Source organism: Protomyctophum parallelum (genome assembly GCF_964188405.1).
Source record: "Protomyctophum parallelum genome assembly, chromosome: 1".
NCBI lineage: Eukaryota > Metazoa > Chordata > Actinopteri > Myctophiformes > Myctophidae > Protomyctophum > Protomyctophum parallelum.
In genome coordinates this window covers 20477965-20500915 of record NC_139697.1, presented here as the reverse complement: position 1 = coordinate 20500915, position 22951 = coordinate 20477965, and the positions used below count along the sequence as shown (strand labels likewise).

The 22951-nt window shown below is 45.5% G+C and overlaps 1 protein-coding gene across 1 annotated transcript; it reads right to left on the bottom strand.

Moving 5' to 3' along the window:
• Positions 1-595: 595 nt before the first annotated feature.
• On the bottom strand, positions 596-21590 carry gpnmb (glycoprotein (transmembrane) nmb; the record flags this gene model as incomplete). Its single annotated transcript, XM_083769747.1, has 13 exons — positions 596-768; positions 1721-1814; positions 3358-3587; positions 4081-4195; positions 4796-5026; positions 5792-5851; positions 8927-9152; positions 11321-11418; positions 12119-12280; positions 15798-15983; positions 18439-18579; positions 19502-20521; positions 21524-21590. The coding sequence occupies 13 exons, from the start codon at positions 21588-21590 to the stop codon at positions 609-611; spliced, it is 2790 nt and encodes a 929-aa protein (XP_083625873.1). The 3' UTR covers positions 596-608.
• Between the last annotated feature and the right edge of the window lie 1361 nt (positions 21591-22951).

Here is a 22951-nt window from a genome sequence, read left to right as displayed (position 1 = left end):
ACAGTCCAAAGAGGGAACAATATTATAGTTATAGACTCGTTGCATTCCCAATGCAACCACTTCACCCAAAAAGTATAAGACTTGACAGCTCCTTTCACCGATCCACATGCTAATTACACACTACTCATGCATAAATCACTTGCTCTATCATACACTGTGCCAACAACAACATTAATCGACAGTAAAGTAATTAGTAGTATTTAATATTTCTCGACAAGACATTAAATATGTGGTTCATGCCATTTTGTGACTCGTAAAAACCTTTGATTATTTTGCACAGTCGTCACTTGATTTCTCGACATGGCCCTATAGCTATTATATTTCAGCCATGCCGAGGGAGTGAAGCAGTGGCGTCGCGCAAGGACTTTCTAAAGAGGACAAGACGCGAAGACCGTAAGGGCGCCGCCATGTTGCTCACATGGTGCTCCATGGAAGGAAAGAAACATGCGCAATGGGCTTTATGCAGCCAACACTTCCGCGTTCAGCTTCCTTGGTCTCAACTGTGCATGTTTCTTTCCTTCCATGGAGTGCCATGTGAGCAACATGGCGGCGCCCTTACGTTCTTCGCGTCTCGTCCTCTTTAGACAGTCCTTGGCGTCGCGTTGAGCCTACAGAGGCCTACGCGAGGAGCGGGTCAGGAGGTGACGACTCTCCTCGCTGGTCGGGAAGAGCGTGTCTCTCAGCCGTCCCATGCGTCCTCCGCCCCCGACGTGGATGGCGGCGTCCTCCACCAATGACCTGCGCACGGGCCGGTAGACTTTGTAGCGCCTGGTGGAAAGAGAGAGAGACGGGTGTCAGAGGGCATAGGTAGAGAGAGAGAAGGCCGGGTGTGAGTGGAGAGAGGGTTGTTGCAATGCAAAATGAATAACATGACGGGCAAAGGAGAAGAAATCAGACATGGGATGGAAGATGAAAGTGAGGAATGATTATAAGAGAATGAGATGAGTGATCCGAATTTGCCTGGGATACCCTGACCATTTCTCCAAGAAATGCACCTTGTTTGTGGCATGAAGCCTACTGCCATATGTGTGCCTGCCGAGCCGTTTCGACCGAAAATCAACCGATAATTCCCAGTAGATTACTTATTACGCCGATCTTATCTAGCCGATCGGACCTACTGCATGTAGTCTAGAGCCTACTTGCTGCGATTGGCGTTGATGACACGTTAAACGATCTTATCGCAAGTTATCGGTCTACTCGGGTCTACTGGACATGCTGGGAGCCTACTGAAAACGACAAGCCTCCTCATACCCTCCCCTAAACATAACCGCAAGCATGTCGCAGCGCGGTCCTAATATTAAAGCATGTTCGCCAACCTTAATCCTCTAGTTTTCCGGGTTTTCGTTTTATCAATCGGCAGAGAATGCCCATACTCGTGGAAAACAATCGTACTGATCCTAAGTGATCACTGCGGTCTTGTCTATTGATAACAGTCGAAACGGATGGAGCGCCACTCCCTTTTACTGTCGATGCGTTGTTCTTAAGGATACCCCTCAGGGTTCCTTGAGGTGGGTATTAATGGACCCTTACTAGACCTTCTGTGACTCTGAGAGTATACAAATCGCCCCCTTTACGGTTATGGGTCCATTTGGTTCCAATTGTATACAGAGTTATGCGGTCGGGTTGAAATGGAAAGGTTAGAGAACCACTGCTGTGCGTGTGTGCGTGCGTGCCTGCGTGCCTGCGTGCGTGCCTGCGTGCGTGCGTGAAGACTACTCACTTGTAGACCAGGAAGGCAATGAAGGCAAAGACTGCTGCCAGGATAACGGTGGAGGTGAGAACCACCTCAGGAGTATGAACAGAAGACTTGGACGCTGCTCAGAGATGGAGAAACGGTGGAAAGCATCAATCCTGTTCTCTATCTAAAGGTTATTGGCTGTTCACAACTTGTATTAACAGTTTCAATTTGTATCGCAACTCATTTCTATCACAACTTGTATTGACAGTTTCAATGTGTAGTACAAAAACTCTGTATAGTCATGGTATGAATGAACAGAAGTATCTAGATATCACCTGCACGTTGCATGTAAATATATACTTTCGTATATCGCAATCCGATCTATTGCACATTGATAATTCGGCTGGATTGAGGGGGGGGGGGGGGGGGGGGTAATGCCTTTAGGGCACAAACATAACACCTTTATATAAAATATTGTTTTTAGATAAAGTATGCAAATTAGGTACATCTACGTACTAATCTATGCACTCTTTATAATGAACACCATACATGCAGATTGAGGCCACTGTGTGCCACCCAAGTCGCGGACTCTCCTACTGGCCGGAAATTGCCAGTTCAGCCCAACAGCTTCAGCGAGAGCAGCCTACGGCAGCAACAATTCAGCATTAGGAATTTTAACTGCGGACCACCGAGTTCTACGGGAACCTAACCAGCTGGGACCACCAGCAACGCCAGGGGAGAAGTGTCTGTTCAATCCAACTCTGTGTCCCAGAGTTGCATCGAAGCTGGACAGCGCCGGGAGTGACCTTCGTTTGGGACCTTTTGGATAAAAGAGTACTGCTCACATTGGCCAGTCTCACTGCTCTCCATGGATTGCTCTAAAACTATCGCTTTTTTGTCTGAGGGTCATATAATGTCTGGGTCTTTTTCCATGGCTAGCAGGATCATTTGAAGAGGTCTAACTTATAACCATACATCTGGAAAATGTCCGAAGCGAGATAATGGATTATCCCAAACCGGAGGACAATGGCTGGCGGCAGACAGACAATTGTCCTGTCCCAGTGTGGTTCTCCTGTTCACAGTTTCCACGAAGCCCGTGCAGAAAGTGTGGAGAGGGAGCTGATGGAGGTCGGAAAGTGAAAGAAGGAAACGGCTTCTACCTCCAAAAGAGGCAGACAAAGGAAGATGCTGTATTCTCTAATGAAAATCAGACGGAGTCGGAAACTTGGACTAATATTTGTCAGTTGATTTGTCTATAAAATGACATTATCCTATTGAATTACCTTATTTTTACCTAACTAAATTCAGGCACTAGTGCATTTTATCATAATGACGCATGTAGTCTGGGAGCCTATACTGGCTGCTATTGGCATTGATAAAACGTCCGAGTGAAAATCAACCGATCAACTCCCAGTATAGGTTACTTAATACTTCAATCAATCCGACCTTATTTTTTATTTTTATTTTTGGAGGGGTCCCAGATATAAATGGCATTACATGGGGGTCAGTAGCCGCTATGCATGTCAAACTGGGCATCCTTTTCAAATGGGGTCTTCGTGCGTGCGGACTCGGCCCCCAGCCTGGCGCGCTAGTCAAAATATGGCCCTTGAGGAGAGAATTAATTGGGGAACCCTGCTGTACTGTATGAGTGAGCGTGTGCACGTCGTGGGACGGTATACCAGGCGTGTCCGTGTCGTCCTGCGTCTTGCTGATGGTGACGGTGGTGGTGGCCAGCGCCATGCTGCCGGGGTCCACCAGGGTGATGTTGACGCAGTAGGTGCCCGGCTCCTGGAAGGTCCTCTGCAGGCGCACCTCGCAGCTGGGCGCCGGCTCCACGTCGTTGCACACCACGCTGCGCACGGTGCGGCAGGTGGCGTCCGACACGATGGTGCACACGGAGGTGGGGTTCCTGTGGAGGAGGAGGCGCGGGGAGGGAGGGAGGGGGGGGGGGGGACAGAGAATCCACCTTTATTTAACCCATTTAGGCCTGTCGACTATCTAAGACATATGCCTCCCCACCCGTGTCATACCAAAGACTGTGCCTCCCTGCTTGGCGTCAACGGTTGGCTATGTATGACTGTGACATACTATCGTCACGTCCGGGGAAAATAGCTCATCTACAAGCTGTTTTGCAGATCTGCTCTTTTCGCTAAATTTAGAAAAGAATCTTTTGGATTATTTATAGAACGTTTGCTGTAATCCATTTTCAGATGGGGGTGGGTGGCCAAATACAATCAATCTGGAGGTCCCTTGACATGTTCTACTGCCTACTGGCTTAACCTTCCTGAGTAAAAGCATTAATAAGCACACTAGACCGGTACGTCGGTAGGTACATACTGTATAGGTTGGGGAATTACTTAATCAAAGACACAGTTTACTGATCCAAGCTCAGCCTCGCTCACCTGCCCAGGCATTTGACCACGAAGCTGACGTCAGTATTGGTGACTTTGGCAGCAGAAACGTCCAATATCCTGTTTGTTGCTGTTTGTTGGCTGAAGAATGCGCTGTGCTTGGGCTCTGTGGAGGGCACAGTTACAGCATGCAACGTTGTCTTTTTTAATAACGTTTAATTATACTACACAAGATCTTGTTATATTTCATGCGTTTCATTCAGCCAATGGAAAGGCAGATCTACAAGTTGTACCTGTATATATCGTCACTGTTGGGGCAGAAACCTCGTATCTCTATATTACATTAAAGGGATTGTGACATGAAATAATATCTTTTGTAAAAAAAAAAAAGGTTCTGAGCTCAATTGCACCCCAAACATTGCTGCTTTTGACATTTTTGGTCTAGTTAAGGGCCGATTCATACTCCTATTTTAGCCAACTTTAGGACGGTACCCCCCCCCCCCCCTCCCTGAATCTCAAATGACGTCACATTGTAGTCTCTACAGCGCCGAACCGACTTTTATTCGGCTCTGAAGGAGTATGAATCGGCCCTTAGTCTGTGTGGGTTTTATAAACATTACCCAATGAAAGGTATAACAAGCTCCTGCATGTGACAAAATAATGGAACTTATTTTCCCCCCCCTGAAAACAACTCCATTCTGAAACCCTCCACCTCCCCCCCCCCCCCCATGCCGCCACAACAACAGCAACAACAACAACAACCTACCAACAATGGTGATGTTGCCCGAAAAGTAACCATAGAGGTAGTGGAAACACTCCATTTCGCCATTCCCGGCCGCTACCAGGCTCCGGCGGCTTCGGAGGCGCAGGGCGGCGGAGGGGGGCGTGGGGCGGGGCCCCGGGGTCACGTCGGCCACCGTGTCGGGGAGGGGCTCCGTGGTGGGGAAGCCCGTCGTGGTGGGAACGGTGGAGGGGCCGGGCTTGGTGGTGGTGGGGGCTGGGAGGAGGAGGAGGAAAGGAAGGTGTCACGATATCTGTCTGTTGTATACTTTTATTATTGTAGTCTTGTTCCTTGTGTTCCCTGCTAGTGTATAATTTATGTTATGGTGTCCAGCCCATGTATGTCCTGTGTTGGTAAATAAATATTAATTTAAACTGTGGTTCTGCACTTCGGTCCAACACCTGTCTCATACCGTGACAGAAGGAAGGAGTCGCAGCTTTATGGCGTCAGAAGCCGGGGTGAACATGGTGTGTTCCTTTTATACATTTAGACCTTTCGTCGATTCTAAATCCTGACAGTTCTCTGAAGAACCCCATGTTTCTATGTGAGCGGTTCTCAAACATTTTCATGTCAAGGACCCCTAAAAAATATATGTAATTGGCCAACGCCCCCCGTCTGAAAATATGTTGTTCCAGGGACCCCCCTCCCCCATTTAGTTGTTTAAAAATGTTCACTGTGAAAGAAAGTATTTTTAAAGATTTGCGCCACATTTTAACACTTTTTCAAAAATGGCTATTTGTTTTTATTCGATAAGCTGTATGAGGTCTCTCTCTCTCTCTCTCTCTTTCTCTCTCTGATTTAATTTAATTGGAATCCAAAGTCTTCCCAACCTGAAAATGACTTTTACTCAAGAGCTGCGGAGATGGGGAGACGGCTGTTACTGAACAAACACTCTATCAATGATTTCTATTTAACACTTGAACACTACACACACACACACACACACACACACACACACACACACACAGTAATCTTCCTCACCCCGAGTGGTTTCCATTTGAGCAGTGATAGCGTGGGTGCCAGGCGGAGGTGTGGGGGCAGCTGGAGAGAAAGAGATTGACAATAAAACACTTGAAATTAAGACAATACAATACAGTATAGTGGACAGTTACGAGGTGCATTTAGTCATACTTTAATCCTGTACAGTACACTAGAAAATGTGTAAGTTGTACTTTTGGATACGAATAGGCTACTTAAGCATTTAATCAAGCATGTGCACATTTAGATTCTTCAGTATTTTTTTAAGCAAGTATAAGCACAGATTTCACAGAGCAACTTCGACGCATGTTGTGTCCATATAGGAGACCATTTCCAAACTTTGCCCGCGCGCAAGTGGTTTAATTCCCCCTAACACTAAATCTAACCCTATAACCCCAACCTCAGTCTTAACCAGACACTTATTCCCCCTAACCTCATATCAGTTTTAACCAGCCATGTATCAGTTTTAACCAGCCGCGTATTCGTTTTTGGTCGAAAACGTAGTCTGTGGTTGTAGGAAAATCAGACCCGTCTGAACTGAGTGGTGCCGTACAGCAGGTGCTCCAAACCTTTCCGTTGTCACGGACCGGCACACAGTTCATAAAGACAGTTGACTGGCCCTTAAAGGTATATTCAGTGATTTCACTCAAAAAACCTTAGGTTTCGTTTTTGGCTGTGGGACCCAGCCTTTCGTCCAATCAGGATAGAGAGTCAAAAACGAAACCTAAGGTTTTTTGACCCCCAGGGGTTAACTGGGGACAGGGATGAACTCCTTATATGGCCAGCACACTCTATAGTAGGGAGGATTATCACAACAAAACAAAAAAATAAGTGATATTTGAATTAAGTGAAATCACTGAATATACCTTTAAATAGGTTACCCGCTGTTATATTATTATTATATCACAACATAATGTTATACCATTGACCTAAATGGCGTTATATCAACAATGATAGTATGTTGTTTTTTTTAAGCTTAGGCTTATGGCTTATGTATTATTGTCTCCACCAGGCCGAAGGCATGGGGGGAGAGTATGTTTTGCACTCCGTCCGTCCGTGTGTCCGTCCGTCCGGCCGAAGGCATGGGGGGAGAGTATGTTTTGCACTCCGTCCGTGTGTCCGTTCGTCCGTCCGTCCGTGTGTGTGTGTGTGTCCGTCCGTCCGTGAGCAGCTAATCTCGGCCACCGTTAACCCGCTCGATGCCAGATTTTGCACACACACTCCCTGGATGCCAACGATGAACCTCTGCCCCAAACTTTCCAGAACGGCCTGTTATAGCGCCACCAGGAGGCCGCTTTGTGCAAAACAAGTTTTTGCACAGTACACCTACACATTTTGTCCAAACATCACGCAAATTGGTACACAGTCTCTCTAGAGCCATTCAATGAAACCAGTCTTTCAGATTTCTCAGACTCCATCCTGATTGGTTAAGATTGGCTTCCAAAGTTCACAGGAGTGCTCCGTTTCAAACAAAATGCTGCAAATCATGAACACATCGCGTGATTTCCGTGAAATTGTGCACCCACATTCCCACTAGGCCCAGGACGAAATGCCACATGAACATTTCAACTCAGCCTCAAGGTGGCGCTATAACTGGCCGAAAAGTGTTTTTACCTCTAACTGCACGGATCTGTGGATAACTTTGTATGCCAACTCCCTAGAGGCCAAGGAAAAACCTTTGCCTGGAATTTTTCACATCTGCTCTTTATAGCGCCACCAGGAGGCCGACATATGTAAAACACATTTTCTATTATTACTCCTTCAGATTTTATCAAAATTTCACGCAAATCGGTACACATGATCTCCATAGTCATGTGATCAAGACAGGTTTGTTTGATTTCTCATATTCCATCCTGATTGCCCACGATTGGCTCCTACAGTTTTCAGGAGTAGCCCGCTTTGTACAAATCGCCACAACTCCTCAAGGCAAGTTGCAATGTCCTACATTCCTATCCTGGTGGAGACCTGTGCCCAGAAGGGCACTTTTTCTAGTTTATTTTGTATACCTGACTTTTTACTTGTAACGAAGTATAGTTCTACATAGAAGTATTGATACTTTTAAAGTAAAACAAGTGAGTACTTATTCCTAGCCTCGCGTAGCGATACTAATATCACTGCGTGGATATTAGTCTCATCCCTCTCAGCATTAGATTTTTTTCCCGGCAATGTCCCGCCCCATATTTGCATACTGGGCCCTGGTTGGTTATAGCCTGGTTCCAGACGAATCTGGTTGGCCACTTTGTCCGTGAAGTCCTCCCACAATTGAGAGGGGCCGGACATAATCTCGCCCCGGGGGCAATAATATGCATTGCAAAGGGAGACGAAGGCAGGCTACTTTTTCCACCACTGCCTACAACAGACACAATAGAACATTTTAGCCTCGTTGACAAATCATGACAATAAACACATTTTTTGGGACCGAACAAATAATTAGACAGAATTAAAAAAATCCTAAAAATAAGTGTTGTACCCTGCCCTTTTGAGTGGTGCAACCACTCCAAGGAACAGCAATGTCCAACAGGGGGCACTGTTGCACCACTCACTTCAGACTGGTCTGATTTTTTCCTTCTTTCTAATTATTTGTTCGGCCCCCCCCCAAAATGTGCTTATTGTCATGATTTGTGAACTCGGCTGTTGGCTTTGTCCGAGGCTTAAATGTCTTTAAATACTTTTTGAAACGTCTATAAAATGAATGGGGAATTATTTCCTGGTATGCCCTCGTCGTTCAGAAAGGGGGCGGGACTGCAACGCTCTATATATACGCGAGGCTAACTTTTCCCACCACTGCCTACTACAACAACAACCAAGCCCCCAGTTAAGGCTATCCGACGTTGAAGCTGCCACTACACCTACTGGTCGAAAAGAGGAACTGCAGCACTTTCACGGAGATGGACGGACGTTCATGACGTTCATGTCCGGGGCTTATAACTTCCGCTCGCTCAGGCCATTGAGTTATAATAATTACACTTCCGGGCAGTCTTTTCCGGGTGCTTCAAAACGCCACTGAGCAACTTCCACCGAAATGAATAGCTTGGGGGCGGGGCTAGCGCTCCGGTTTCCGGTCTCTATCCTTTATAGCTCTATGACAACAACAGACACAACATAAACCCAATGCGGCGGCAGCAGCCGTATATATACCTGTGGGAGGCTGGGGCGGCGCGGGCCGCGGCGTCGGGGGGGCGGCGGGGGGCGGGCACTGGACGCGGAAGGCCGCCTCCACGGTCAGCTTGACGTTGACCGTGCCCAGCGTGCTGTAGGCGTGCGTGGCCACGCGGCTGTGCGTCACCAGCTGATTGCCGTCCCGGAAGTCCCAGATGTAGTTGACGCAGGCGGCCGTCTTCAGGTAGTCGCTGGGGTCGTGCACCTGCATGCACGCAGTGTTGATTTTTAACCCATTCTGACCTGAGATCAGATTCTAAAAATGTCTATTACATCCTGACAGTGTCATTATTAACCCATTCTGACCTGAGATCAGATTCTAAAAATGTTTTTGATTTTTTTTAAATAGCAGACCTACAAGCTCGTAGCGCGCCACTCGGTGGCGCGCTATGAGCTTGTAGATCTGCTATTTTTCAATAGCTAAAGCACAAAGTAATGCTAACACCAAAATGGGTTAACGCCTAACGGCAACATTTTTTATTTTAGTTTCTTTTAGTCAGTCTTTTGAATAGTTTTCGTTTGGTTTTAAAGTCACATTTTAGCCACCATGGAATGTTTTAGTGTTTAGTTTAGGTTCAGGCGACCAAATGTAATATTTTAGTCGACTAAATGTATAGGCTACGGCTGATTACGGCACCTAAAATATATTTTTCCGTTGTATTGGCTGATTTTACACTTGCTGAAAATAGCAGATCTACAAGCTCACAACGCGGCTTTTTTCAGTGTAAAATGACTTATAGGCTACTGGATCTCTTGTCCACTAGTGCCTTTCTAACATTCTAGTGTAGTTTTTATCCGTATTCGTATTCGTATTCAGTCTTAGTTTTAGTCGTCATAGCTTACTTTTCATTTTAGTTTCCATTTAGGGAAGTTGTATTTATACAACGTATAGTTTCGGGAGAAGAGGCCTCCTTCCGCCCGACCTTAAAGGTGTAGTGAAACGGAAATGGTGAACAACGTGAAAATGGTGTTTCAACATGAAACACCGGTCTGAAGTTTCTGAACCAATCAGAGCGTCGCATCCCTTCAGGCGATGGGACGGTAGCTAGGGACGGTAGCTATGCTATGCGCAACAGCGTGGTGTGTGTTTGTTTATAAATCATATGGTCGGCCAGCTGTACCAGTTTACTGTTATGTGGCTTATTTCTACCCTATAATGTTTTCAGATACATATTTTAGCGTGATGATTGAGTTGAAACCGAGTAATACACTGTCTGGATATCTTGAATGGAAATAAAAACGGAGTATTCTGTAATCAGTAGCAGCTGTGTTGGACGGATGCGCAAATATGGGGAATTAAACGGGTGAGCTTCATTGTTATTGGCTTTTATCGATGTGTATCTCTACACGTCATCACGCAGCACGTTTTTGTTTTAATAAATAAATAATACAATCGTTTTTATGGACCTTTGATATAATAAAAAACACACAGAAATGAGAATTTTCACATTTTTTTGGCATCCATTGTTGGGTATGCCCATATGATGACCACGGATATGGTCTAAAAGTGTGAAAAACGTATTTTTCATTTCACTGCGCCTTTAACCACTCCCCCCTCCTTATCAATCACTCCCCTCCTTATCAAACCCACCTGCCTTTCATTATCACCTGGCCAATCCTGCCACAATCACCACAGTATAAATACACCTGTGCGCCGACATCTACCTGTTCTCACTGCCTATACGTGATCCAGAACAATCCCTCCATCCACCCCTTCTACCTCCATCTCCATATAATCACACTTGTCTACTTCTCTTTCAGGAACCCGGGGCAGTTTCCGGAGCAGACGCCCGCTCTTCCGATCGTGCATTACACGGCGTCCTCTCCCGAGACTACACCCCCATCCTGAGTCTCACCCATTACACGGCGTCCTCTCCCGAGACTATACACCCCCATCCTGAGTCTCACCCATTACACGGCGTCCTCTCCCGAGACTATACACCCCCATCCTGAGTCTCACCCATCCCGGGTTCCCCTCCTCCCCCCATTTATCATTCGATAGACGGTTGAACTTGAGCGAAGGTTTGGTCTCTTACTAAAGGAAGTTTTCGTCAGTGAAAGAAGGTGCAGTCGAAGGAACATTTTTCGTCGTGGTATCAGTGGACGAAATCAACCACTGACCTGCACGCCGAAGACCACCTCCTCGCCAAATCAACCACTGACCTGCACGCCGAAGACCACCTCCTCGCCAAATCAACCACTGACCTGCACGCTGAAGACCACCTCCTCGCCAAATCCACCACTGACCTGCATGCTGAAGACCACCTCCTCGCCAAATCAACCACTGACCTGCACGCTGAAGACCACCTCCTCGCCAAATCAACCACTGACCTGCACGCTGAAGACCACCTCCTCGCCAAATCCACCACTGACCTGCACGCTGAAGACCACCTCCTCGCCGCGCAGGTACACGCTCTCCGTGAGGTTCACCGCCGCCTTCTGGGAGACGTTGACGTTGAACGGGATCTTGTCTTGAGTGACGGTCGGAGAGATGGAGTATTTAGTAGAGTCATTTATTTACTTACACTGTCTGTCTGTGCATCGACTACCAGTGGTGTCAAGTAACACCAAGTAAGTTCATTGCGTGAGTATTTCCAATTTCCAATGCGTTTACTTCTACTCCACTACATTTCAGAGGCAAATGTTGTACTTTTACTCCACTACAATTATAGTTGAAGACTTTAGTTTAGCAACAATACCATGATATATATATTTTTTGTTCCGTTATTATTAAAATCTTAGTGTTTCGCCAATTCTTTGGGGGCCCATTTGCAGTATCCACCAGTGGATCCCCCCCCCCCCCCCCCCCCCCGGCCCACAGGTTGAGAATCACTGCTCTGCCTGGCTCTCCTGTCACTCCATCCATCATTGTGTCATGTGCAGCCAGGAGATTTACTGTATATAAGACCTATTCTAAAGGCCTATTCATACTCCAGTTTTTAGGTGATAAGGTGACCACCGAAACGGTGGTTTAGTAAAAAAACAGAGAGGTACCGCGTGGCGTGTGTTGGGGGGTGAGCGCTGAGTCACTTTACCATCGCGGCGTGACGTCATGTTGTAGGTTTCGTAGGGTCACCATTATCAACCAAAAACTGGAGTATGACTAGGTGGCCCCTAACAGTGTAATCATGTGTGTGTGTGTGTGTGTGTGGGGGGGGGGGCTTTCTCAACCTGTGACAAAGAAGACGGCGCTGTCGGTGGAGAGGGGCGTGTACTTTCGGCGCTCCTTTTTCCTGTAGACCATGACCTCCATGACCTCTGACCCCAGGGGCATGACGCTGGTGTTGAGGGTGATGCTGGAGGACGAGCCGTCACACGTCTCATAGTACTGACCTGGGAGGAGGAGACGGGGTTAACCAATTCTGACCTGAGATCAGATTCATACGAGGTTTCCACTGGACACACACTGGTCTGATTAACCCATTCTGACCTGAGATCAGATTCTAAAAATGTCAGTCGTTCTTCGATTTTTCAAAAATAGCAGACCTACAAGCTCGTAGCACGCCACTATGAGCTTGTAGATCTGCTATTTTTCAATAGCTAAAGCATAACATGATGCTAACACCAAAATGGGTTCCCGTTCAGACAGGGTTAAGAGTCTATGTGGATCCCAAGCATGGAGTTATAGAGAGCGGACCGGGAGGCGACAGCCTTGCAATGTTACACGGTACGGCAATTATTATTATTATTGCCATCACCTGGGTGGGTCAGGTGTGTGTGTATAACTTTCCCGACGTCAAGCCGTGTATATGTTCAACCACACAGCCATGCAAAATAAGTAAATAACATTGAAAATCGCTTTTTCGGGTGGGATTTAGCGAAGGGCAAATTATATTGTGTTTATAATATATGGTGTGGCAACTTTATAACATAAAACAGTCTTACTGCTCAGGCAACAGCATAGTTACAAGATAGTGTATGGTTATTTCCAGCAGTGGCTATAGAGTCTGTAGAGTAGATTAGAGTCCTGAGTGTTGAAATGAAACCAAATGCACCCGTTGTGGCTACGGTTTGTGACTGTGCACGACATGTTGGTGTGCAGGTCTGTGCACGTGGACTATCTTTGCTGAAAGCACCTAACTCCAAAATGTTCATTTTTCAGGAAATGAAAAGACATCCAGCTCAAGGAGGTTAGTTTAGGTTTTTGTCGAAGCACTTTTTAATACTTTTCATTGGTTCCATATATATTTGTAACCAACACAAAGACGTAAAGGGTGTTCAATATAGCACTGATTTATGGAAAAAAAAGGCTAAACGGATGGAGTTAGCTGGTTTGGCAGATAGTTTGAGGATCCATTGGTGTTAGGAGGTTTTTTGCAGAGGCACTTTTTAATTCTTCCCATTGGTTCAATGTGTTCATCCTATGTCCAGCTTTGAGGGTTTGTGTATAAACACAAACATTGAATGCCGTCGACAACGAATGGCCACGTTTGTGTAAACACAAACAAACACAAACAAACAAACACAGACAAAAGTGAGGACGCAAATTGCGATTAGCCGGAATGAGGTGTTATCAATAACATTGATTTATAAAGAAAACAAATAGAGGGCTATAAACGGGTGGAGTTTGGCAGATAGTTTGAGCTGGGTCCAATGGAGTTTAGGAGGTTTTTTTGCTGAAGCACTTGGTTCAATATTCTTTTAAAGGGACACTTCACCCTTTTTGCAAAAAAATATATGTTAATGATGTTTAGAAGCTTTAGAACACTTTCCTGGGGGTCTTTATGTGTGTAATATGTGGTTTTTAGATATTTTAGATTGTAGCAGTGAGCACAGTGTCTCTGATGTCATGGACACTGGTCTCACTACCTTCCTGGACTACAATTCCCATAATTATTTGGTGCACTGCTCCTCCTTGTGGATAGGGAGAGGGCTGTCTTACTGAGACAAAATGTAGTCCAGGTGAGCCCAGTGTCCATGACATCAGAGACACTGGGCTCACTGCTACAATCTAAACTATCTAAAACCACATATTACATACATAAAGACCCCCAGGAAAGTGTTCTAAAGCTTCTAAACGTCATTAACATATATTGTTTTGCAAAAAGGGTGAAGTGTCCCTTTAACCCATTTTGGGGCGGGAACCCCTTTTGGTGTTAGCATTATGTTACGCTTTAGCTAGTGAAAAATAGCAGATCTACAAGCTCATAGCGCGCCACCGAGTGGCGCGCTACGAGCTTGTAGGTCTGCTATTTTTGAAAAACGACTGACATGGAAACATAGCTTTTTCAAGAAAACTGTCAGGATGCCGAAGACATTTTTAGAAACTGACCTCAGGTCAAAATGTTCATGTGTGTGTTCTCTCTTTACCCATGGTGTGCCACACGTAGACGTAACCCTTCATGTGTGTGTTCTCTCTTTACCCATGGTGTGCCACACGTAGACGTAACCCTTCATGTGTCATGTGTTCTCTCTTTACCCATGGTGTGCCACACGTAGACGTAACCCTTCATGTGTGTGTTCTCTCTTTACCCATGGTGTGCCATACGTAGACGTAACCCTTCATGTGTGTGTTCTCTCTTTACCCATGGTGTGCCATACGTAGACGTAACCCTTCATGTGTCATGTGTTCTCTCTTTACCCATGGTGTGCCATACGTAGATGTAACCCTTCATGTGTGTGTTCTCTCTTTACCCATGGTGTGCCACACGTAGACGTAACCCTTCATGTGTGTGTTCTCTCTTACCCATGGTGTGCCACACGTAGACGTAACCCTTCATGTGTGTGTTCTCTCTTACCCATGGTGTGCCACACGTAGACGTAACCCTTCATGTTATGTGTTCTCTCTTTACCCATGGTGTGCCACACGTAGACGTAACCCTTCATGTTATGTGTTCTCTCTTTACCCATGGTGTGCCACACGTAGACGTAACCCTTCATGTTATGTGTTCTCTCTTTACCCATGGTGTGCCACACGTAGACGTAACCCTTCATGTGTGTGTTCTCTCTTTACCCATGGTGTGCCATACGTAGACGTAACCCTTCATGTGTGTGTTCTCTCTTTACCCATGGTGTGCCATATGTAGACGTAACCCTTCATGTGTGTGTTCTCTCTTTACCCATGGTGTGCCATACGTAGACGTAACCCTTCATGTGTGTGTTCTCTCTTTACCCATGGTGTGCCATACGTAGATGTAACCCTTCATGTGTGTGTTCTCTCTTTACCCATGGTGTGCCATATGTAGACGTAACCCTTCATGTGTGTGTTCTCTCTTTACCCATGGTGTGCCACACGTAGACGTAACCCTTCATGTGTGTGTTCTCTCTTTACCCATGGTGTGCCACACGTAGACGTAACCCTTCATGTGTGTGTTCTCTCTTTACCCATGGTGTGCCATACGTAGACGTAACCCTTCATGTGTGTGTTCTCTCTTTACCCATGGTGTGCCACACGTAGACGTAACCCTTCATGTTATGTGTTCTCTTTACCCATGGTGTGCCATACGTAGACGTAACCCTTCATGTGTGTGTTCTCTCTTACCCATGGTGTGCCATACGTAGACGTAACCCTTCATGTGTGTGTTCTCTCTTTACCCATGGTGTGCCACACATAGACGTAACCCTTCATGTGTGTGTTCTCTCTTTACCCATGGTGTGCCATATGTAGACGTAACCCTTCATGTGTGTGTTCTCTCTTTACCCATGGTGTGCCACACATAGACGTAACCCTTCATGTGTGTGTTCTCTCTTTACCCATGGTGTGCCATATGTAGACGTAACCCTTCATGTGTGTGTTCTCTCTTACCCATGGTGTGCCACACGTAGACGTAACCCTTCATGTGTGTGTTCTCTCTTTACCCATGGTGTGCCACACGTAGACGTAACCCTTCATGTGTGTGTTCTCTCTTACCCATGGTGTGCCACACGTAGACGTAACCCTTGCGTCGCCAGTCGTTGCTCTGGGGGAAGGGCTTGCCGTCGGGGAACACGTTGCACCTCTTCAGGTCTTTGCACGGTCCGAAGCCGTAGTCGTCCAGCCAGGTCGGGTCCGCGGCGGTCTCGTTGAACACGTAGCCAGAGTGCACCTGTCCGTTGGCTGCATGTGATCAGAACGAAATGTTAAAGCGACAAGATGGGTTACCACGAAATGACAAACAAGATAAAAAGATGAACAGAATGCATGTCAAACCTTTTTTTGAGTGGTGCAACCACTCCTAAAACCAGCAATGTCTGTGTACACCTATATGTGTTCACTATGTATGTGTTCACCTATGTAAGTATGAGCACCAGTATGAGTACCAGTAGGGGCGCTGTTGTGCCATGCAGAAACAGAGCGAGAGAGAGAGAGAGAGAGAGAGAGAGAGAGAGAGAGAGAGAGAGAGAGACAGTGCTGCACTGTTGCCTGCTAATGAGAGAGAGAGAGAGAGAGAGAGAGAGAGAGGAGGGGGGAGAGAGAGAGAGTTGCACCACTCAGTTCACACAGGTGTGATTTATTTTTTCCTTTTAGGGGACAGGAGCGGTTGGTAAGTAGGCCTAATTATAAAATCAGACACAAGTAGCATGCATGTGCTTAAATTCACATTTAGATCTTTTTTTTTCAGATGTCAAACATGTCTGAGGTGATGGATGATGATGGTCATGGAAGGGGAACCTTCTGAAAGCTTCATGGGCTCAAAGATAATCAACTTCAAAATCTCAAAATAAAACCGGTCAAAATGACCTCTCAGACATGCTAGTGTTAGCACTGTCTGATGCAGACAGACAGACAGACAGACAGACAGACAGACAGACAGACAGACAGACAGACATAAGGCCTGCTAATACAGAACAAGCCCCCGCTGCTTCAGTGTACCTTCTTGAAAGGTGGGGATTTTTGTATAGTTTGTCTACACTGTATAATCAAGATCAAAAGATAAGCTCCAAAGGTGCACTCTGGAATGTTGTGGCGTATACTTTCGACGTTGAGCGCTTTGCAGAGTAAATCCTAACACAAACACACACGTACAAATTACAAATCCATTTTGGCACTCTTAAGGCCCTTTCAGATCAGACGGGCAGCGAGTGACGCAGGCGCTCACCACAATCCAGGTCGAGTCACCCGCGGCGCACGCGCGCGCAACAGATTTTTCACGAGACCGCGCCCGTGAAAATACGCTTGCTTAATTATCTGCGTGTCCAAAGTAAACAAATAAATCTATACTCCCGAGCCACTCGCGTGTGTGATGGTGGTGGTGGGGCATTGTGAGGCGTTTCGTTGCAGTTGGCATGCGGCATAGTGTGGCATTGCAAGATGTTGCGTGGTTGTGGTATGCCATTTTATGTTTTGTTGCGAGGAGCTGCATTTCATCATGTGCATGCAGTGTTGTCTTTGGCAGCACATTTCTATTCATAGTCTCTTGAATAGTTTTCACTTAGTTTTAGTCACATTTTAGTCACCTGGAATGTATTAGTGTGACTTATACTGGATCTCTTGTCCACTAGTCCCTTCCTAACATCTTAGTCTAGTTTTTAGTTGTTGACGAAATTGTCAGTATATTTAGTCTTAGTTTTAGTCACCATAGCATAGTTTTCATTTAGTTTCCATTTAGTTTTCTTCAGTGGAAAAAGGTAGTCGACGAACATTTTCCGTCTTAGTTTTAGTCGACGAAAACAAAACTGCACCGAAAACTTTGAATATTTGTTGTATTGTTGGATAAGATTTTGTCCACAACTCCATGCTGTATTGACGTTGGTACCATAGGAGAGATAAAAGGCAAAGGTTGATCAAAATATGAATTATTCTACATTCCCTAATTGTGTAGACTTCTTGTGAATTAAGTTAATGCAGATGTTTAATAATAATTTAACTCTTGAGAGCGTAAAATGAAACCAAACGGACCCTTATGGGTCCTTTTGTTTCATTTTACGCCTGGATTTAGTCCATATATAGTTATATACTATAACTAAATTAATTTGAAATTAAATAAAAAAGGTTTTTTTTTCAGGATTCCAATAAAATAATTGCCACATTTTTTTCAGGATTTCAATTCAAATATGGCAAAAAAATAACTGATCTACAAGCTCAAAACGCGCCGCACCGCGACGCGTTTTGAGTTTGTAGATCGGCTGTTTTTGCTGCCCTCTCCATGGTCAAAGTTGCCCACCCCTGACCTGAGGCCAGTTTAGTGTGTAAATATAGTGGACCTTCTCCATGGTCAAAGTTGCCCACCCCTGACCTGAGGCCAGTTTAGTGTGTAAATATAGTGGCCCTTCTCCATGGTCAAAGTTGCCCACCCCTGACCCGAGGCCAGTTTAGTGTGTAAATATAGTGGCCCTTCTCCATGGGTTGCCCACCCCTGACCTGAGGCCAGTTTAGTGTGTAAATATAGTGGCCCTTCTCCATGGTCAAAGTCGCCCGTCCCTGACCTGAGGCCAGTTTAGTGTGTAAATATAGTGGCCCTTCTCCATGGGTTGCCCACCCCTGACCTGAGGCCAGTTTAGTGTGTAAATATAGTGGCCCTTCTCCATGGTCAAAGTCGCCCGTCCCTGACCTGAGGCCTCCAGCTCCGTACCGTCTTTACAGTGCTGGTCCCACACCAGGTCCCCGTTGGCGTCCTCCTTCGAACACGGAGGATACTCGATCTTGGCGGTGAAGGAGATGCTCGAGCCGTTGATCGCCGGGCTGTCACTCGTGAGGCGAATGGTAGGTTTACCTGAGAGAGAAAAGTATATAGCGTACAACATCAACATTTATTTTATTTTATTGGTATTACATTATATAATATATAATGACATAATTACGAGGTACAATTGAAATGTATGTATTCTTTCTACATTGAGTTTTGCCTTCTTTTCTCCTAAACCCTTCATTACTTGCTTTGCACCGCTGATTGTATTGGCAATAAGCCATATAAATGAATAGCTGAATGAATTAAAATCCTATTAATTAAAGGAAAAGGGGGGTGAAGGCGGGGAGATTTAAGCCCAAACCACACCAAAGGGTCGAGACGGGACGAGCTGGTTCCAGCGGTGGTCCCAGCGGTATGTGATATCATGTCCTGTTGCACGTCGACCACAAGGGATTCAACTGGCTCAATTCAATGGCCCGTGTCACGGTCTAGTGTTAGTTAATGTTCTTGGTGTTGGTTTTACTTTACACTTGTGTGCTTTTATTTTGCAGTCTGTTAGTGTTTCCTGTGTTGCTCATGTTACCCGTGTTGTCTCACCAGTACCCTGATTACCCTAGTGTTTCACCTGTGTCTTTGTGTATTTATACTCCCCTGGTTTTTTCATTTCCTTTGTCAGGTCATTGTTTTATAATTATGTCACTTGTGTTTGCCGCCTAGTGAATTCCCAGGGCATTTCTAGTTCCTGTTTGCCTCGTGTTCCTGCGGTTCTTGGATGTCGGTAATAAACCTTCTGCAATTCCACTACTTTGCCTCTCTGCCTCTGTCCTGCACTTGGGTCCGAAAATTTCCTGCCTCGTATTGTGACCGGCCGAACCGCACCAATGGGTCGCCATATACGTCTATACTCGCAAGCGTTTGGTTTGCAAGGAGTTGCATGGCGACCCATTGGTGTGGTTTGGGCTTAAGTATAGTATGTATAGTATCTGACTATAATAAGCCATACTACCTTTATGGTGCGTCAGATCTCTTGGCTTTGGCTTCGGCTTCGGGAAGAATGGAAACGGCGGGTAAAGGCCATCGTCCCAGGGATTGCTGTCGGGGAACCAACCTGGGATGAATGGGATGGGCGGGATGGGAAAGGGAAACTTCCCCTTCTCCAGCTTGTCAGGCTTCTTGTCGGGTTTTTTAGGGGTCCACTTGTCTGGGTGTTCAGGGTCCCACCCTGGGATCGGAGGGAGCGGTGGAATGGGATAAGGTGACTTCTCGAGCTTGTCAGGCTTCTTGTCTGGTTTTTTAGGGGTCCACTTGTCGGGGTGTTCAGGGTCCCACCCTGGGATCGGAGGGAGCGGTGGAATGGGATAAGGTGACTTCTCGAGCTTGTCAGGCTTCTTGTCGGGTTTTTTAGGGGTCCACTTGTCTGGGTGTTCAGGGTCCCACCCTGGGATCGGAGGGAGCGGAGGGATGGGATATGGTGACTTCTCGAGCTTGTCAGGGTCGGGTTTTTTAGGGGACCACTTGTCTGGGTGTTCAGGGTCCCACCCTGGGATCGGAGGGAGCGGTGGGATGGGATATGGTGACTTTTCCAGCTTGTCTGGCTTCTTGTCAGGTTTTTTAGGGGTCCACTTGTCGGGGTGTTCAGGGTCCCACCCTGGGATCGGAGGGAGCGGTGGAATGGGATACGGTGACTTCTCCAGCTTGTCAGGCTTCTTGTCGGGTTTTTTAGGGGTCCACTTGTCGGGGTGTTCAGGGTCCCACCCTGGGATCGGTGGGAGCGGTGGGATGGGATATGGTGACTTCTCGAGTTTGTCAGGGTGCTTTTTGTCTGGTTTTTTAGGGTCCCACTTGTCGGGGTGTTCAGGGTCCCACCCCGGGATCGGAGGGAGCGGTGGAATGGGATATGGCGACTTCCTGACCGGTATCGGGATCTTGTTATTAGGGTCCCATCCTGGAAACGGTGGGAGCGGCGGGATGGGATATGGTGACTTCCCGGGCAATGGGTGCTTGTGAGGGAACATGTCCCTGTATGCTGCAGCGGGAGGAAAATGAATAGAGGTATATTGGGTTAGAAGGTTAGAACACCAGAATTGGATTAGACTTGGCAAGTGATTCTCAAAGGAATCCCACAAGGAAGCAGTGCACCCTTCCAGAGCTATATAGTCCCCAGCAACATGAATTAAGGAAAAAGAAGAAAAAAAAAATTGAATTTAATGGAAGTACACAGTTTTAGAGAATATATATATTAATAAGCAGGATTCATATTGAGATTAAAGTCCACAAAGAAAGGACACAATGGCACACTTTATAGGTCTAACAAAACCTCACCAAAATAACATTTGCTTCATTCTCGCTATCGAAAATGAATTGAAGTTATCGTTTTAAAAGCTATTTTTAAAGCTTATTTTCGACGTTAAACCAACACTTCAACATATCCGTCATCCAGAGCCTGCAGTGCACGCGCGCCCTAATCAAGCTCATGGGACTCTGACTGGCAGACAGGCGCACGGACACTGCCTGCATAAACTATTATAAGGCAGGCCAAGGAGGAAAAGTGACAATAAAGAAAAATAGTGAAACGTAATTTTATGAGCCCTAGCTGTGTTCATAAACGTTGCCATATCCAAACATATTATGGCCAAAATATAATAGAATCCTTAATTTTATTTTATAATTTAAAACAATGAGATGTTACACGCAGCATGCATATACAGGCCTGCCGCCTATAATGGTATAGAAACACATTTCTTCATTCAGGCTTAAACTGAAAGCTATAGGCCTATAGTAAAATAGGCCTATACCGATATCGTAATCAACTATTTTGAACCATAAGAAGGACTTACTTTTCTGCGGCTTCTGCCCATCAGCTTGATAAACGAAACATGTGCATGCCAGCACAAGAATATATTGTAAACATCCCATGTCAGTCGTTAAGGATATATATTCTTTTTAAAGTCGATGACAAAATATTGACAATGCTGGATTTCTTTTCTTTTTTAAAGATTCAAAAGAAGTTTCTCTTCGCATCACCAACGTCGGTCGACGCACCAGACGAACTTGTACAATGACATCCCGGTGGACCAAGAACTCCTCACATCCATAATCGAATCGCGTGGCCGCGCGGCGCGCATGAGCATGTGATGTTTCTAACGAGATGCAACTCATCCCTCATTAGCTTCTATACTAAAGGTACCCACACACACACACACACACACACACACACACACACACACACACACACACACACACACACACACACACACACAGCGTGATTCACTGTCCGTTCCATGGCGCAGGCCTATATCTTTTTACTTAATAGCGCTTTTAGTCTCAAACGCATTGAACAAAGAAATGTCTGAGTTTGGGTTTAATGAGTCCCTATTTTTCGGTGGAAATCATGTGACTTATAGCCTAATTGCGACGTCCTAATAGGATACAGCCTAGGTCTAAAATATATACATGCAAGCAATCTATATTGTATTTGAAATCAAACAATGAAATACATCAACCAACGTACAAGTCAAGAGCTCAATGCCAAGGGCAGGGACCTAAAGCAATATTTCTCTGATTTTTTTGTATTGCAGAAACTTTCAACCAATTAATTTTGACCATTCTCTTTTCAATAAACATAGCCGTGTAATTGAATTTATTCAATTCAAAGGGAATTGGCTAGCCTGTCATTCATTTCACTCAGAAATATACCTACTCGAATTAAAACCTTGATTTTAATTGATACAGAATAAGTTTCGTTCTGGATAAAGTTATTTGGCCGAAACAATTATAGCATAGACTTGCAATAAATCTTTAGCCTCGCGGTTTGACATTTTATGGTTTTATATGTGCCATCAAATCTAATTGAGAATTATGAACCATGCAGATCAATCCTGCTAATTACTTATTGCCTTAGTGTTTTAGCCAACAATCCGTCCTGGAATTAAGGGACATTACAAAATGGGCAGCTGTTGAAACAGGACAGGACACCATGCTGACTTTTGTGCAACTTAACACGTGATATGATATGAGGCCGGCTACTGTACATGAGTTTGGACATTTGCAGCACAGCTGTGTAGCCTCATTTGAAATATCAACAATGACAATGACTATGCAGATTTCGATCTTGTTCTTCAAAACGAGATATCTCTTTGGACGTCAAGTGAACTGTTGTTTTAAGTAATCCGTGTGGAAATCATTTCTGGTCTAAATATAACCTTGAAGTCCATTCAATCACCTCACAACATCTTCCCAAAAATACCAATATCCACAAAATGAATGTAAATGTAGACCCATCCATTTATTGCTTAGTAATTCCATGACTGATAACAATTGATTGAGATTGAGGAACACAATTAAAACACAACACATTTGTAAACTATAAGCACAATACTAACCCTTAATAGGAGAATATAGGCTAAGTATATCTATGAACACCTTTAAATGCTTCAAATATCTGCGTGCTCCTTAA